Below are 17,605 nucleotides of genomic sequence, written 5' to 3' on the forward strand. Positions count from 1 at the left end.
TTATTTAATTAATCAACGTTTATTTTGTTTCAGGCAACAAAGGACCCCGTTATTTGCAATAGCTGCAATGGAGCCATTCAAGGCAGAGTAAGTTTTATATTTTTCTAAAATTTTTATAAAATAAAATACTAATCAAACATTTACTTTCAAAAAATTTGGTAAACCGATCCAAAAAAAATATCTACGAGGCAAAAAAGCTTAATAAGTTCGAGCAACGCAAGGGTTTTCGTTACAATATTATGCCGGGTCCAGACTGGTGAAACGTAACAGGCAATGTAACATTCTGCCTTTCATTGCATGTTCGCTGCTGGTGTGGACGCATAGCGCGCTCATAACGCGCATTCACTACGAACCTCCCGTAGTCGTGTTCCTTGCCCCTTTGTGTTCGTCGAAAAACCGACAAATTTCGGATCGCTCCGCGCGCGGCTTGTAATGCTCGTAGCATGCGCGTGTAATGCACAATTCGCGCGCGCAAGACGTCCAAACTATGAGAAATTGTTACAAAGTGTGTTACCTTTCATGATACATTGCAGCAATGTGGACGGTGAATTCTTTCATTGCATGTTACATTGCATGTTACGTTTCACCAGTCTGGACCCGGCATTATACAACATAGTTATACATTCAAATACATACATGCATAGGTTGTAGTTTCAGACATATTTTTTAAATTATTTAAAACTAGCTTTCCGCCCGCGGCTTCGCCCGCGTTTTCAAAGAAAAACCCGCATAGTTCCCGTTCCCGTGGGATTTCCGGGATAAAACCTATCCTATGTGTTAATCCAAGTTACCCTCTATATGTGTGCTAAATTTCATTGTAATCGGTTCAGTAGTTTTTACGTGAAAGAGTAACAAACATCCATACAAACTTTCGCCTTTATAATAGTATAGTATATTAATTAAAATATATCACCAATACGTTTAACCCTTGTCTCATAGATAACAAAATTCCCATTAACATACATTGTAAAAACTAATCACAATCAATACAGCAACAATATTATCAGATACCTAAACATTGAATAAAACTAATAATCGAGATATAGCAAATGCATATAAACAGTGTTTATCAAATATATCAGTAGATATCGTTTATCACGTACTATCCGGTCAGCTTACACTTGTCGACGCAGGTTCAAGGTAGTGGACAAGCCCAGTAAACTAACAGTCTTCCCTGGCTTTGCCCGTGGTACATATATAGCCTATTACACTAACAGATAACCTAACGAATGGTGAAGGAATTTTTATTTAAAAAATCGGTCAACTCTTTCGATTTATAGTTAAGAAAAAATACGAAACAGAAAAAGAACATATTATTATAGACATTAAGACAAAAATCAGTAGGTACCAAAAGTCCTTGAAATCTCTCCTGAAAAGGTGCAGTACAGGCACATCAGAAGAAACACAGACATAACTTTTGACCCTGAAATTGATTAAGAAAACAGATGCATTTTAACATCTGCCACATACATTGTTGCGTTTACAAGCTTTTTATATTTCAAAAATGTAAATTTAATCACCCAAAATCTGCATTTTAATTAACACCAAGTTGTATATTTTGTCGAAATTTTTGCTTTTTTTACAATGAACATTCCATATCAAAGCTAGCGACTTAATTGAATAATATGAATTTTTAAACCGCATAATGCGATGCAAATTGCAAATTAAATAGAAATTTAACACTTATACTTTAAAGTGGCTCAATTTGTAGAGATCTAAAAATTTTGAGATACGTAAAGGAACATTCCATTACATTACTTATACATATATTACACTTTTACACCTTGGACAATTATTGTCCACGCATATTTTTCCCCCTTTTCTATTTATCGTATTACGAACCAAACCACAATTCATAAACCACGTCCTACTTGCAGATAGTCACGGCGCTCAACAAGAAATGGCACCCAGAGCACTTCACTTGCAACTCGTGCCGCAAGCCGATAGAGGGTGCCAAGTTCCACCAGCACGACAGCGGCGTGCACTGCGTGCCGTGCTACACCAAGTTCCACAGCCCGAGGTGCCACGGCTGCGGGGACCCCATCACTGACGTGAGTAGCTGCTCGTGAACGTCAGCACCATTCGTGTATCCCAGTTGCAAGTTAAGTGAACCAAACACTTCATTTGTAACACGTGCCACAAGACGATAGCTTGGCGGAACTTGGCACGCCACGCGCTAAGTTTCACAAGCACGACTCTTTATAGCTTCATATTTTGCGAATATAACAAACAAACATAAATAAATAAAAAGAAGAATCACAAACAAATTTTTACATACATTAAAAGACAACATAAGGCAAATTCCTAATAACTAAAACCAACAAGTAATTAATTATTCCAAAAGGAAATAAACACTAATCTATATAACAAGATGTGACTAACGTTTCACACGAAAATGACGACGAAACGGTCATTAGGTGACGCAATCTTCCAACGAGACATACAGGGTAAACAACCCACGCGAAAACTGTTAATTTTTTATATAGTATCATGATTCAGATTATTTAGATACCGTCTAACAAGCGACACGCATTCGCTCCGCTTCGCTGCAGATGTAACTAATCGCGACATTGTGCGTATTTAATACAAATTTTCTTAGTACGCAATAATTCTTCCATAATAAAAGATTAAAGGTTCTCTATATAACACTCTATCTGGCCGTAAAATATTCCTTACACTTTGGCCAATGGTTATCAAAATAAGCGAAAAATAGCAAATAACATTCAAACAGTTGTATGCATGTAATATAAAAATATGCTTCTGTGTGTGTCATACTTAAATTAATTTATCAAAGATATATAGAATTAAGAATATTAATACTAAAAAGTAAAAACATATAGAAAAAAACCCATGTCTCTAGCTCGTAGGTATCACAACACTAAATTTAAGTTTATGAAAATATAATTCAATACCAAACTACAATCATCAATTATTGCTCCAATTAACGAGCTTAGTGTTTCTATAATTACGATAAAAACTATTATACGTTATAATTATGATTGAAAATAATCACTATAGCAATGAACAGGCGCCAAACGGATGTATTAAAAACAATGAGTCACGTTACAGGTGACAAGCTAGATGCACTGCGATTAAAAACAAATTAGATAAGCGGAGATTTAATTATTAGAATTTAGAGTGAGGTAATTATACTCTACAATTGTGTTATGATATATAATTATATAATTATAGATATATTGTAATAAATCCTGTTTTGCTCTTAGTTTGATTACCTATGCCTAGCGTACTAACTACCATAGCGGGATAACTTTAACTTTGAAGATATAAATAAAGGATACTCTGTATTTTTACAGGCACAGCTTATAATTTTATGAAATGTAGAATCGAATGCATATTAAACTATTAGAGCTAGCGCGCAAGAGCAACTTTTGTCTCCGCAACTATTTTGTCTCTCCCATCAAATCTATAGGAAGTTGCGTCGCTTCGTGCGCGCACTTTCTTACTTAGCCCTTAAAGTTGATGGGAGAGACAAAATAGTTGCGGAGACAAAAGTTGCTCTTGCGCGCTAGTTCTTACAAAGTTGTTATTTTTAACGGAATCATTTTATTTGGAGAAGGCAGCTCAATTCATTTAAATTTATTCAACGTTAATTAAACAAATATTGATAAAAATAATAATCAGAATCCGCCATAAATAAGGCAATCAGTGACGGTTATTAATTTATTACTACTGTATGTGGTCATCATCGTTAAGCTGATTTACGAGAAATAACAAATAAAGTAAAAAAATTGTATTAAGAGATTTTTTTTTTAATTGGACAGCATCCAAAGGAAGAAAAATATGAAATTTGTGTAGAAGCTCTTTTATCAAGTCATTATAACTAAAAGACTGAATCGATATTGATAATAATCACAAATAATATATTAAAAAGCAAAAAATCAACTTGAGTGAAAAGCACTATTGCTTCAAAAACCTACCTACCTCAAAAATTTGACCCGAAGGAGAAAATTAGATCAGAACAAAAACAATTATAACTTAACCTAAAATCACACACTACTCTACCGTAATTACCCACAACATTAATTCCATTAAAACCAGTGATAAACAAACAAACAGTGATTCATTCAGAGCGTACACAAGGTCAAATCGTACTACCTTATATGGACGAGGAAAGCTGCGCGAATGGGTCATTATATTAAGTGTGATGTGTGACTGTAATATCAATACTGGGATTAAAATTTTATCCAATCCTATTAATATTATAAATGTGAAAGTTTGTAAGGATGTTTGTTACTCTTTCACGCAAAAACTACTGAACCGATTACAATGAATTTTAGCACACATATAGAGGGTAACTTGGATTAACACATAGGATAGGTTTTATCCCGGAAATCCCACGGGAACGGGAACTATGCGGGTTTATCTTTGAAAATGAGGGCGAAGCCGCGGGCGGATAGCTAGTTAAAAATAAATGTAGAAAAATGACTTTATTTCAAGTTTTAAAAAGATTTGCCTAGTAGGTAGTTATTTATGAAAAACAAATACTCCGCAATTCACGTGAACCTCAAACAGAAACATATCCATAACACATGAATTCATAAAAAAAACAAATGTAAAGAGGTACTTAACCACCTTAATTAAAAAAAAACTACTGAAATTTTTCATTTTTTTAACATACTGTTTGTACATACTGTTCAGTTTTAACTACTATTCTGCAAATTTAACAATCCCGAGGAAAGCAGCTTTTCATAAATCGAAAATTTTGGATCACGCTAAAAATCTTACATTTTAAGATCCCCACTACATTTAGCCTTTTTATCCGCCATCCCACATGAGACAACAATAATTAATAACCATTATATTTCAAACTAACAAATAATTTTATAATAAACACAAAAACACGTTCATTGATACAAATATCTCAGTATATTGAATGTCAATGATTCACACAGCACGCTCCGATCTCCCGTCTTACCATAAAGAGATGGAAAAACGTAGACATGACCGAAAACTTTAATGGCGTGATGTAAGCGATTATTATTGGAATATATAATTTACTAGCTGTGCTCCGCGGTTTTACCCGCAGTGCTCCGCTCCTGTTGGTCTTATCGTGGTGATATATTATAGCCTATAGCCTTCCTCGATAAATGGGCTATCTAACACCGAAATAATTTTTTAAATCGGACCAGTATTTCCCGAGATTAGCGCGTTTAAACAAACAAACTCTTCAGCTAAATAATATTAAGTATAGATTCAACAGCTGATTTAATTTAGATTAAACAATTAGTCTTGTTTAAAACTGTATTAACCATGATTATATGAAAATTATATGTACCTCAAATTTATCTGTCTTGCGGTTTCATTCGCGGACAAAAAAAAAAGTATTCTATAAATTATATGTTATTCTTGTACATAACCTACATCACAGCCAAGTATCATCAAAATCCGTACAATTGTTTAAGCGTGAAAGAGTAACAAATATTCATACATTCTTTTAATATTAGTAGTTAGGTTATCCCTAACATGGCCGAGCCGGGTGGTCCCTCACCATAAATCAATATATCAATACTCAATCAATAAATTAATTGGAAGAAAATTTATGGGCGGCGTGCGTCGCATAAAATTAGACTCTTGGTTGCTTCCTATTTCAAAATATGAATAACTAGATTTCCGCCCGCGGCTTCGCCCGCATTCATAGGAAAACCCGCATAGTTCCCGTTCCCGTGGGATTTCCGGGATAAAACCTATGTGTTAATCCAAGTTACCCTCTATATGTGTGCTAAATTTCATTGTAATCGGTTCAGTAGTATTTGCGTGAAAGAGTAACAAACAAACACACACACACACATCCTCACAAACTTTCGCATTTATAATATTAGTAAGTATAGTAGGATATAGTAGCAGATTTCATTACAAATGAGTATTTCTCAAAAGAAAGAAAGAATAATCAACCATATTTCAAAAATTTCCTCTTTCTTTTCACTTTACCGAACTAAGACAGCACAGTTTCCATTCTAAAGAAAACCAAAGTCAACAAACTATTAAACAATCATAAAACTAGCCAAGTTAAACTAGTAATCAAAATCCAATTGAAAGGATATACCTTGTTTTTTGTTTGAATGATGTCACCCTCCGAAACAATGGCGCTATTCATGGTGACATGTACAACTATCCGACACTTATTGATAGACCATCTGGACTTGAATAATTTAGACGCAGTAGATGGTGTTTATTTATAGCTGATAATCAATTTAAATATAATGCTGACTCATATTTAACATCTATTTTTATATTTTTAATAGTGTTACCTATTTCTTTTGTAATAATTAAGCAAAAACTGTTGTTTATAAAAATATATATATTTACAAATTTATAAAAACTGTTGTGTTTATGGAAACTGTTATATTCATAGTTATTAGGTTTAAAATGAAATGTTTTATTTCCGATCCGATTGGAGAATAAATTAGTTAAACAAATGTCCTTTAGGTAGTTCAAATAAGCGATAATGATATGATGAAGCCGAATATTACTCATATTAGGTATTTTTGTTCTATAATATTCTGTGTGTTCAAAATTTATTATTAGGCGAACCAAAACAAAAAGAAAAATCAATGAGCAATCGCGGGCTAGAATGATGTAACAGCGTATAAAACCTTTTTTATGGTTTTTAAAAACAATCTTATGCCAATAAGTAGTTTCCAAAATTTCATATCGCACCATCTAATAGCCAAGTAATCAATATACTCTAGGCAGCACCCTATAATCCAATAAATTCGGTACTCCAACAATGGCCTGCAAAACGACTGTCGGTAAAGCGCAGGTCTACTGTATTCCAATTATTCATTTATTCATTCATTTTTTTTACAGCGCGTGATCCAAGCGCTGGGCGTGTCGTGGCACGCACACCACTTCGTGTGCGGCGGCTGCAGGAAGGAACTTGGCGGTGGTGGTTTCATGGAGCAGGTATAGTTACTGCCTTTATGATTAAAAGGCTTTAGTTTCACTTCCTTCCATGTTATGTTATACCCTTGGACGATTTTTAGTGAAACGACTAACTTTGAAATAGGAGCATAAATGTACTTAAGCTGACAAAGAAATGTCTGTGATTGTTTGTTGTAACAAAACAATGCAAGGCATATTCAGTGCACTGTAATTTACTCAAATTTTTAGAAATTAAAGACTTTTTAACGGATTTTAAACGCGATTTATTCATTCTATTATTTTCCCGACGATTTATTCATTCTATTATTATTCATTCTATTATACGGGGAGACTGAGTCTCCTCGTGACCACGCTCGCTGTAAAGTGTTCGAAACGTCGGGAAAATAATAGAATGAATACATCGCGTTTAAAATCCGTTAAAAAGTCTTTAATTTCTAAATGTATAATACTCGCGTAAAATCAATCATCGCACATCAGAAAACACTCAAATTTTCCTAAAAATGAGCAACAGTACTCACACGAGAGTCTAATAACTCCACACCAACCAACAAAAAGACGTGTGGCACTCGGGGACTGCCGCGGTAAAGCTATTGCATGCTATGCCTTCAAGCCACACCTCCGCGCCCGTCGGAGTGGGGAGCGTGAGGTTTTTCGTTACTAAATTTCTGGATTCGGTCCCCGCGCTCAATGCCCGCGATAGAAGCTATGCAATAGCTTAAAAACAGTTAAATATAAAAGAATTACAATGTCGAGAGAGACTAGTAGTGATCCTAGTGTGGAGACTGCCTGCCTCATGTATCTTGATATACAAAATTTTGTACCTATTATTGAAGCTAATAAACGTTTTATGAATGTTTCCAGGCCGGTCGCCCGTACTGCTCCGCGTGTTACGCCGACAAGTTCGCAGCGCGGTGCGCGGGCTGCGCCAAGCCGATCGTCGACAAGGCCATCATTGCTTTGGACGCCAAGTGGCATCGCGAATGCTTCACTTGCACGGTAAATACAGCTTTATTATCACTTCAATAGAGCCTATATTATTCTGCAAACGCGTTTTCAAATGCATAGTTGTTGAGGAAATAGTAACTTTGTAGCATAGGATATTTGCTATACGGTTAATGTTGGCACCCTAAAATAGATATGTATTACTATCTCGATTCAAGAGAGCTAATAAGGTATATTACTGGATTAAATCATGATTGCTAAAATGTGCTATTTTTCACAAAGAAATAACAATTTGCTTATTGTCTTGTAGTTGTTACAATTTTTATCTATATTTTAATTGAAAATACTATAATGACAGACAATGGCTAAACAAGAACTATTTTTAAGTAGTAGTATAAAGTGGTTAAATCGTCTACGTGATAAGACTTTAACTGAAATAATCGATAAAATTTATATAAAATACTAGCAAACCGGGCGAACTCCGTTTCGCCACCAGAGACACCTTTTCTTTGCTATAAACCTCACGGAGCCCGAGACCTTTCCAACGAATGCAAAACCGTGGAAATCGGTTCGTGCGTTCTGGAGTTATAGCGTCAGAAAGGAAAACCCGACTTATTTTTATATAGTAGAATATAAGAGAAGGTACTTAATTTTTCCTTTCTTTTTCCAGAAATGCACAAATCCAGTAACAGACTCTACATTCTCCGTGATGGACAACAAGCCGCTTTGCGCGAAATGCGCCTAGACATACACACGTTATTTATTTATTTATTACGTAAAACATTATATAGATGTCTTAAATATTACATCTACGTATAGTTATCGAAGAAAAAATTCGCTTTAGAAATCTGGTTAGAATTGCCTGGCCAAAGATTTTAGAATAATAAAAATGACTATATACTGAATAAATATATTCAGCTTATATACTTTAGCTATGGCATATGCATAATATTTAATACAATCTATATAAATCAAAGATACACCCCATCGATATAAAATGCACCGCCCTTTTGCAAGTTTAAAAAAAATCTGTTTCTTTTGATATTACACTGGTGCTTTAAAATATACTATATAGAGTAAAAATGTATTTTAATATATTTTTTTAAATGTATAACCGCACAAAGACACTGTAAATATATTTATTGATGTAAAGGACATGTCCAAAAATGTATGAACCAAAAACCCAGAATCGACAGGAATGAAACGTATACCAATGGATTGCCATTGAAGTATAATATAATGTTACCAAGGGGGCAACTCTGAAATCGTTATAGTATAGGAGCTAGAAGCAAAATAAAACAAGTAAGAAAATCGTTTAAAAATATACTATAAACTCTGCTATATGTATTATTAGTAATTCTATTTACACAAAGACACTTAGACACGCTAAGGAAAATAAAAAAAAAACTGTATAGTATAGGAGCTAAGAGTAAAAAAAAAACAAAGCAAATAATCGTTCGAAAATAATAAAAACACGTTATGTTGTGGATTATATAGCACCGTTGTTATTCAATTATTTTATAATTAAGTCTTATTTTGATAAGTTTTAATGATAGTATAATTACCTATAATAACAACGACACTCGAATCTACAACAGCTTGTCTTACACATGAATTTACAGGCAAAAGCAACACAATAAAATCATATAGCATACTCGGCGATATTGTAAAATTAATAAAAAAATACTAGCTTTCCGCCCGCGGCTTCGCCCGCTTTGTCAAGAACCTAACAAATCATAATATAATAAAACCACAAATAAAACCTTCCTCTTGAAGCACAATATCTATTAAAAAAAACGCATCAAAATCCGCTACGTAGTTTTAGAGATTTAAGCACAGAAAGTGACTTTGTTTTATACTATGTAGGGATTTTCTATGTCCAAACATACTATGTCTAAAAATCCCGCAGGTTGATCCAAATCACCTTCGTGCCTCGCCCATGCAAGATAGTATATAATACTTATAATATGGGCGCAACTACCTAAAGTGCGACGTCCATGTATGCAACTACAATAGTAATCCGAGACAGAGTGACTATTATATACTACATAACAATAATAGGTTCTTGACGTAGTGTGTCTCGAATGTATCCTGCATCGTATTAAAGTATTTTCCACCTCTTCATTAAAATTCACTCTTTCAGGATGCCTGTACAATTCAATTGAGTACACACCTGTTACTCTGATATGTTCGCAGCAGTACGATCGAGCTAGTTTGACGTGGTATGTACCGATGGCAAAAATGAGCAGCTCATCAAATGTCATCCTTGGAAAATCTATAACATCTGTTGCCTCCATCCTGGTAAAGGTAATATTTCTTTGTGCGTTCAAACGGTTTTGATCGACATATTCGGCCAGTTGGTTACGTCTGTTTATGTTTCTATCGATCATTTCGATGAAGTTCGCGGTCAGGTGATTTTCGCCATACGTCTCTTGCGTTGCGTTAACAAGCGCTGCAGCTATTCTGTAGTCAGTCATTGCCGTGGGTAAAGCGTTATTAAAATATTTTTTTCTAAATATTTTAAAATTACGTTTCATTCTTCCGTGTACTGTCTCTACCACCCATCGAACCAGCGTCACTAGTCTGGATTTATTTGCTGCTTCAGTGCTCAGCTGACTTTCATGTCTGTTTAATGTCTGTGGCATATAGACCGTGAATCCACATTCCTCTGCATCTGGCAGAGCGTCTCGAAACCCCCTATCTAAAACCATGACGTCGTCGGGATAAAAAAACCATCTTATCGGAGCTTGTTCCATAGGTTCGCTGTGATTGTCCAATATCTGTTTCAGTATTGTTGCATCTGACGTTCTAGCATTATAAGGTCCTGTCACTTCTATTATATATCCATCGCCACATACAAGCATAAATGGCTTTACTAGATTGGAATATTTATGTAAACTGTAACTCTCTCTCTGAAACAAGAAGTTTGAGCTCTTTTGTATGTGCAAATAAGTCCCATCTAAAATAATAATGGCTTTTGATTGATCTTCAGTTCCAAAAATATGATTAGGTATAATTTTATTTCTTGCAATAACTTCATTCCGGGTGATATGGTCAAATCCAAGATGGCGTGAAACATAGTCATTTTTGAGACATTCTCTTGCTTGTTTCATTTTTTGATGTATTGTTGCCTTGGGTAAGCCTAGTACCGTCTGCAGTCTTCGGTAAGGTGCACCGGTTCTCAGTTTAGTTAAATAGACACCCAAGATTGTGTTTTTGTTAGATCTTTCTCGTAAAGAAGGGGTTTCTTCTAATATGCTATAGAATTGCTGGTGACTCATACCGATCCAATTATGAAGTTCATCCGGACTTATTTCATCAATTTTTTCAAAATCCAGCATTTTTTTCTTTTCTAGAGCCTGAGTGTATAACTCTACTATATCACTTAAGTGCTCGCCTCTGAAATCGTCTTCACGTCTGGTGATGTTTCCTGGTATGTCCTCCCAAGTCGTATTCCTCAAGTGGTGTGAACATATCCGTGCAAGTGGTGGTATGTATAAATGAAAGTAGCTTAAAAGATATACTTTCATTGAATTGGGCACAGCGCGACGTTCCAAACTCCCACAATTGTCGATCATACATCGTCTGGACGTGTTTGCAGTGCGTGCGAAACCAGGTGTAGATATCGATGCAGTTGGAGGTCTGGGTGGTGGTAGAGGAGGTCGTCTTAAGCCATAGTCTATGCGCTGCCAGCACGGATGGCAAATAGCTCTGGAGCCATCAAATGCGATCTGAAATAAACAATAACTTTCGCTCGTAAGGCCGCGTTTCCACCTGCAAGAAAACTTCCGCGAGAAATGTCCGACAGTCTGTCTGACAGCAACTTGCAAGTCTACTTGCAGGTGGAAACGCGGAATTAGACTTGCAAGTTGCTGTCGGACAGACTGTCGGACATTTCTCGCGGATGTTTTATTGCAGGTGGACAGGCGGCCTTAGTCTCACATTCATTTGTACCTACTGTTTATTGCGTTGTCAATTGTGTTTATTGAATTTTCATATAAAAATTAAAGCATAGGCCACACTGAGCGACCAAAGCGGGAGCGAAGCTGGAGCGTTAGTCGCGCGGCAGTTGCTCCCTATGTTATTTATTCCACAATAACAGAGAGATGTTTGTAGAAAGAGAGTTTTTGAGTTTGTGGGAGAGTATCTTATTTTGTACGATTTGAAAAATTCAGGTTTTAAGAATTAATGACAAATGAAGCTCGATGTTCGCACCGTAGTCGTGCACTCTCGGTTCGCGTTGTAGACGCTCCCGTCACGTAACCCTCGCTCTTGACGCTCAGGTGTGACCGAAGCATAACGCAGTATGGGGGTCTCGCCTTGGTTACAAGTTAAGATGACACTACATATTATATAGTTAGTTATTAAATAACAATAGTAATTACTTCTTGTTCCGCTTGTAAAGTGCTGAACATATGCTCCACGAAGTCCCGATGTGTCTCCAGAAATTCGAGGGACAAAATATGATGCCGCCTTTGTCGAACAGAACGGGGACAAGTCACACAACGGTTTTGTTCATTCATTTTAAACAATATCCAGTCACAGAGAAAATCGGAGTCCGGTTTAACACGCTTCAGTTTTTATTCAACAAGAAAAATCAGTTTGTTTTGTTGATTAATTAATAAATAATAACTTTTTTATAATTATCATGACGTGTGCGGTGTGACATAAGTGATACAACATTATAACAACCTCATTTTAAGTCACAACATAGTGAAAACTTATTTATATAATTTTTTTAAAGGATTTATTTCTTATTTTATTTTGCTCCTAGCTCCTATACTATAACGATTTCAGAGTTGCCGCTTTAGCTACATTATATTATATTTAATTGTCAATCCATTGGTACCCATTTCATTCCTGTCGATGCTGGGTCATTTTTTGGACATCTCCTTTAAGTAACTGTGATGCTTATGGGCTTGTACGAGAATTTAAAATTATTGTACGCTTTGTACTACTTTTTTTTGTCAATAAATCACATATTTTTTAAGGATTTTTGTTTCTTTTCAATACCTATCCTAAAGTTATAAAAAGCTTTTTAATAAACAGCAACATATAAAATATGTATAAGGATAATTTAAAAGATGATTGTTTTAATTAATATCCATGAAATGATCGAGTACTGTAAATAAAAGCTTTTGTACCGAGCACACGTGTCTTAAGTGAAACTTTTTTGACAAGATTCAAAGATACAAAAATCATCACTTTTATCCATGACGTGACGGTATTGAGATGACGCGACCTTGAAATTTTGCTCTCAACACGCTTAAAAAAGTTTCACTTAACTGCGATGGATGTAATAATATATTTTACTTTATTTCATGTTGGTAATTAACTGAGTCAATGTTTATTTATTTCAATAAGGGCTGATTTTTCAATCCATGGTTAAAACTTATTCGTCGTATTTGACAGTTTACGTGACTTTTTAAGGTGATGAATTAATTTTTCTAACATTTACGGCCCTTTTCAAACCTTCCTAATTTTTATATTATTAAAGTTGTCGTGATGAAAATTCTTGACAAGAAAGTTCAATAGTAACACAATACGTCTACCGTTTTAGAAACATGATTCCATGATATTTTCTCGATAGAAAAAAAATACAAAGTTATCATTGTTATTTTTTTTTAATCTCTTGCATCTTCAAAATAACAAACGTAAAGTTACGACTTTTTGGATATTAACTATAAAATATACAACCTATACGTCTACCGTGTTAGAATTTTGAAATATGCGATGGTTTTGAAATAAACAAGAAATACTTGAAATTAGCGCGCGACCAGCCAATATAGCGAGAGCCGCCCTGTACCTTCCTACCCCGATCGCTGCACGAGTCATTCCCGCTACGGCTGTCACACGGGGAACTTGTGTCGCTCGCGCAATCGTAAAAAAGGGTGACAACACGATAAGACAAAATGAGACAAAAGGGGACAATAAAGAAAATAAGAAGAAGAAACATAAAGGTTGGAGGAAAAAGAATGCTTACAATTGGAACAAATTAATGAAGTAAGTTGGTTTTATTTTAAATTTGATGATAATTGTATTATAGACGATGTTTGATATGTACCCCTGTTTTAAGTACATAACGAATGTGTAAGATTTTTTCATTTATAGCATAAATAATCTTTTCAGAAATCCGGAATCCAGAAGGAAAATAAACCCACTGATTGTTCACAATGTGAATCCACTCCTTCGTAAGTACCTTTATTCAGTCAAAAATGTATGTTATCAAAGCTCTACTGGTTTTATCGCATGATTCCATTTTTAGCAAAAAGCAACAAAGTGCAAAGAAATAAAAAATCATGGTGAACTTAGTGGAAGTATGGCGGACATAATATGGAACAGGAGCTCATTGGAGTAGTATTATATTTAAAAAAAATACGAAATAATTTCAAGAATTACATTTCTTAGAAGGTGGTAGATAAGTATGTTGTATAAAGAATTTGATGTTGATATTTATTTCATTTATACTTACTACACCTGTGCGGGAAATTGCTTAGTAATAAAACAGGTTTATATTCATATTTACATAGTAATGTGAGTTTTCATTTCGAAAAATTTTGTGTAAGTATATTAAATTGAGTTCCTGGGTGATCTGGAAACACAATTGGGCCCGGAAGATGGCGCTGCAGTCACTCCTCCTAATGACATGAACCGATTTGGATGAATATTTGTGTGCACATTTCATTTTTGTGTGATGATTGGTTGATTCGCTTTCACATTAGCTAATATTATGTATTTTTGTTGTTAGAAAGTAAACTTAATTTAATGTTTATAATACATTATTATTGGTATAAATAAGCCAGTGTTCGTCTCACATTGCTGTACCTGCCTACCTACCCTACCAGGGCCTAACTTTGTTCTGGCTATTTTATTTTGATTATTTGTAATGAATAATTACAATTATAATAGAGTGCAAAAAATAAATACATGCGTCAATATATTTTGTGTTTTTTTTAAACAATTTTTTTATTTAAAAAAATATCATTCCGACCGCGGCTTTGCCCGCGTGGAATTAGATTATATCGTGAATCCTGTCTTATCCCACAGAAGTGTTCAGTTCGGATAAAAAGTATCCTTTGTGTAAATCCAGGCAATTAGCTATATTTTATCAAAATTGGTAATGTAGTCTTGACGTGATTAAGTAACAACTAACAAAAAAATATACAAATTAACATCCAAAGTTTCGCATCAGTTTTACTGTATTAGTGATATCTTCCACTCTTGACTTTTTGACTGAGAAGAATTAGGGTTTATAACTTCTTTCAGAAATATTACCTTTCATTTCTGGGCATGACGTAATATCTACGTCAGCATCAAATTCTATCTAAATCCATTCAGTAGTCCGCGTTATTGAGTACCATTTCATTTTTTCAGAGTAACAATATTTTTTGTTATTTTAAAGATTATTTATAACCTGTATTATTTTGTAATAAAGTAAACATTACGAAATAATAATAATTATTAATAATGTCTAAGTAGTTGTTAAAAAGAAGATTATTTGTTTATAAGCAAGAAAATAAAACCAATAAATCAACAATTAAATATATGTATAAGAATATTATAACTGTATGACGACTCCATACATGTTTGTCCCGAGTCGGCCAGCGGCAGCGCGGCGAGTTTGCAAGAATGACTTCGCGCACACCCGCGTTCGCGATAGCGAGCTATTAGACTCCGCCCGCCAAGCAGTAGATTTTTTTTTGTGTATCGTCTTAATATTATCGTGTAATACTTTATTGGACGGATAAGTTTTATCCAAGCATTGAAAAATCGGCCCTTAATCACCTTTTTAATCATTCAGGTAATTAAATTATCCTTAAAATACTAGAATAGCTCTAGTTTCCCGAAAATTCAACGACTTATACTTATAAATTTATATTATCTAAAGACTTACCTTCTTGTCCCTTTCGCTCCTCCTCTCCTCCCTTCTTGGCGACATTTCCTTTTCCTTTTCCCTTTCTACTTTTTCTACTCTTGGCGTCAATATTTTATCTTTTACTGGCTCTTTTCTAATTTCCACTCTAGGAGTCTCTTTCCTTGGCGTAATTTCCTTAAAAGGGCCATCTTTTCTCGGCGATTTGGCCATGATGTGCTCAATCTTTTCTACGTCTGGTAATAAATCATTCTTAGTTTCTTTTGTGGGTGACTTTGAGTATCTTTTTGGTGATTTTTCCGCTCTTCTAGGCGATTTTGCCTCCTTTCTGAGCCGTTTTGGTTCCTTCCGAGGTGATCTAGGTGAATTTTCTTTGCTTTTCTGTTGGATTAGGTCTTTGATCGTCAAACTCGGTCCCGGACTTGCTTCGCGACTGATGTGACTTGATGTGCACTGTAAGAAGAAATTAGTTTTTCAGAAAATCTTTTTATATCCATAAATGTATAGTAATTTTAAAATAACTTTCTACTACTTCTATATAGAAATGAACCATGAAGTAATAGGGAAAATAGATTTTTGTCGCAATAACTAAACTCAACAGTATAATTGAAACACATGGACATGGAGATTTAACAATTGCCTCGTCATGAGTTAAATAGCAACGTTTTCTTATAGTATTTTTTATCAAGCAAATTTTATTGATAGCAAACATGCAGTAAGTCATTATAATCATCAGTGGTGATAAACTCGTAATCAAAGTCAAACTCATTTCCTTCAATAAGACTTCTTCTAGAAGCATTTTGGAATTTTCATAACATACCAATACTTTACCAATTATACTTTACCGGTTTTTACCAATCACCACCAATTCTACGGAGAAGAACCGTAAACTCCATACTTATAACGTACCGTTAAATTCGCCAACATTGCCCACAAGGGTATCTTTGCCCGAAGATCAATTAATAAGAAAATTTTTAAATTGCAAAAATACCTTTATACTTTGGCAACATTAATAGTATTTGGTGTAAAATAGGTTATATGTATGACAACACTGCCTATTGTGTGTGTCGCTAACTTAAATCAGCAACTTGTTGTAACTCGTCGAATATCATGTGTGATTTCACGGGCAAAAAATGGTTATGCACGGACGTTGTTTATACGACGTTCGACCCAACTACCCTCACTTTGCTAATCATCGTTGACTCGCTGCGATTTGTTATCAACTACCTACATCAATAAGGTAGCTGTGTAGAATCGCAGTACATTCTTATTACATTCAAACTAATAATATTTAACCCGTACTCGCGTGCAATTTCTTACAATAAAAATATCCAGAGAACTAACAAATTCTTTAACTTTACACATAGTAAATACTTACGGTAGCAACAGTTTCAACCAGCGTTGGTACATCAAGATCTTTCCCCGTCTTACGTTTAGGTCGCCCCTGACCGGCTTGAGGATCTCGCATTAGTGGTCGACGGGACCTATTTATAATACATAATAACTAATCATATATTATTTGCCTAAAATCTATAATAAGATCATTGAATTGAAGAATTTGTTTGTTTGAACGCGCTAGTCTCAGGAACTAATGATTGTAATTGATTATACATTTTGTGTTGGATGATAAGCTATTTAGAAAAGCAATCCATTACTTTACGATCAATACGAGCAGAGCAACCATTTAAAATGAATGAATATATATTTTTTTGGGATCAGACGAAGTTGCGTGGATCAGCTAGTAGTGTATAATTTTACATTCATCCCACTGTCTATAAGTAACTGTATTCAATATACAATGTTAGAAAAACTCCAATTAAATGGTAACACTTAAAATAATATGACTTCGTATCAAAAACTATTACGAAAATCAGTAACGCGCCAATC

General features: G+C 34.7%; 2 protein-coding genes across 3 annotated transcripts in view; one reads left to right on the plus strand and one right to left on the minus strand.

Moving 5' to 3' along the window:
• The window catches only part of LOC149483157 (transforming growth factor beta-1-induced transcript 1 protein), a 28,249-nt gene extending 15,414 nt beyond the window's left edge, over positions 1–12,835 (plus strand). The window contains exons 2-7 of the mRNA XM_089702188.1: positions 34–87; positions 1,878–2,051; positions 6,829–6,924; positions 7,765–7,899; positions 8,516–9,003; positions 12,745–12,835. Of these exons, the coding sequence (XP_089558314.1) occupies positions 34–87; positions 1,878–2,051; positions 6,829–6,924; positions 7,765–7,899; positions 8,516–8,590 (534 nt within the window). The 3' untranslated portion in view covers positions 8,591–9,003; positions 12,745–12,835. The remainder of the gene's footprint in view (positions 1–33; positions 88–1,877; positions 2,052–6,828; positions 6,925–7,764; positions 7,900–8,515; positions 9,004–12,744) is intronic.
• LOC149483156 (uncharacterized) overlaps positions 1–17,605 on the minus strand; it is a 69,077-nt gene that overhangs the window by 43,748 nt on the left and 7,724 nt on the right. For both annotated transcript variants that reach the window (XM_089702142.1, XM_089702141.1), the window contains exons 14-15: positions 17,097–17,202; positions 15,740–16,171 (exon numbers count right to left, since the gene is read on the minus strand). In XM_089702142.1, the coding sequence (XP_089558268.1) occupies positions 15,740–16,171; positions 17,097–17,202 (538 nt within the window). The remainder of the gene's footprint in view (positions 1–15,739; positions 16,172–17,096; positions 17,203–17,605) is intronic.

Source organism: Colias philodice, chromosome 13, assembly GCF_061535455.1.
Source record: "Colias philodice isolate Cphi_HAF_F1 chromosome 13, ilColPhil1 Martin Lab GWU primary, whole genome shotgun sequence".
Classification (NCBI taxonomy): Eukaryota; Metazoa; Arthropoda; class Insecta; order Lepidoptera; family Pieridae; genus Colias; species Colias philodice.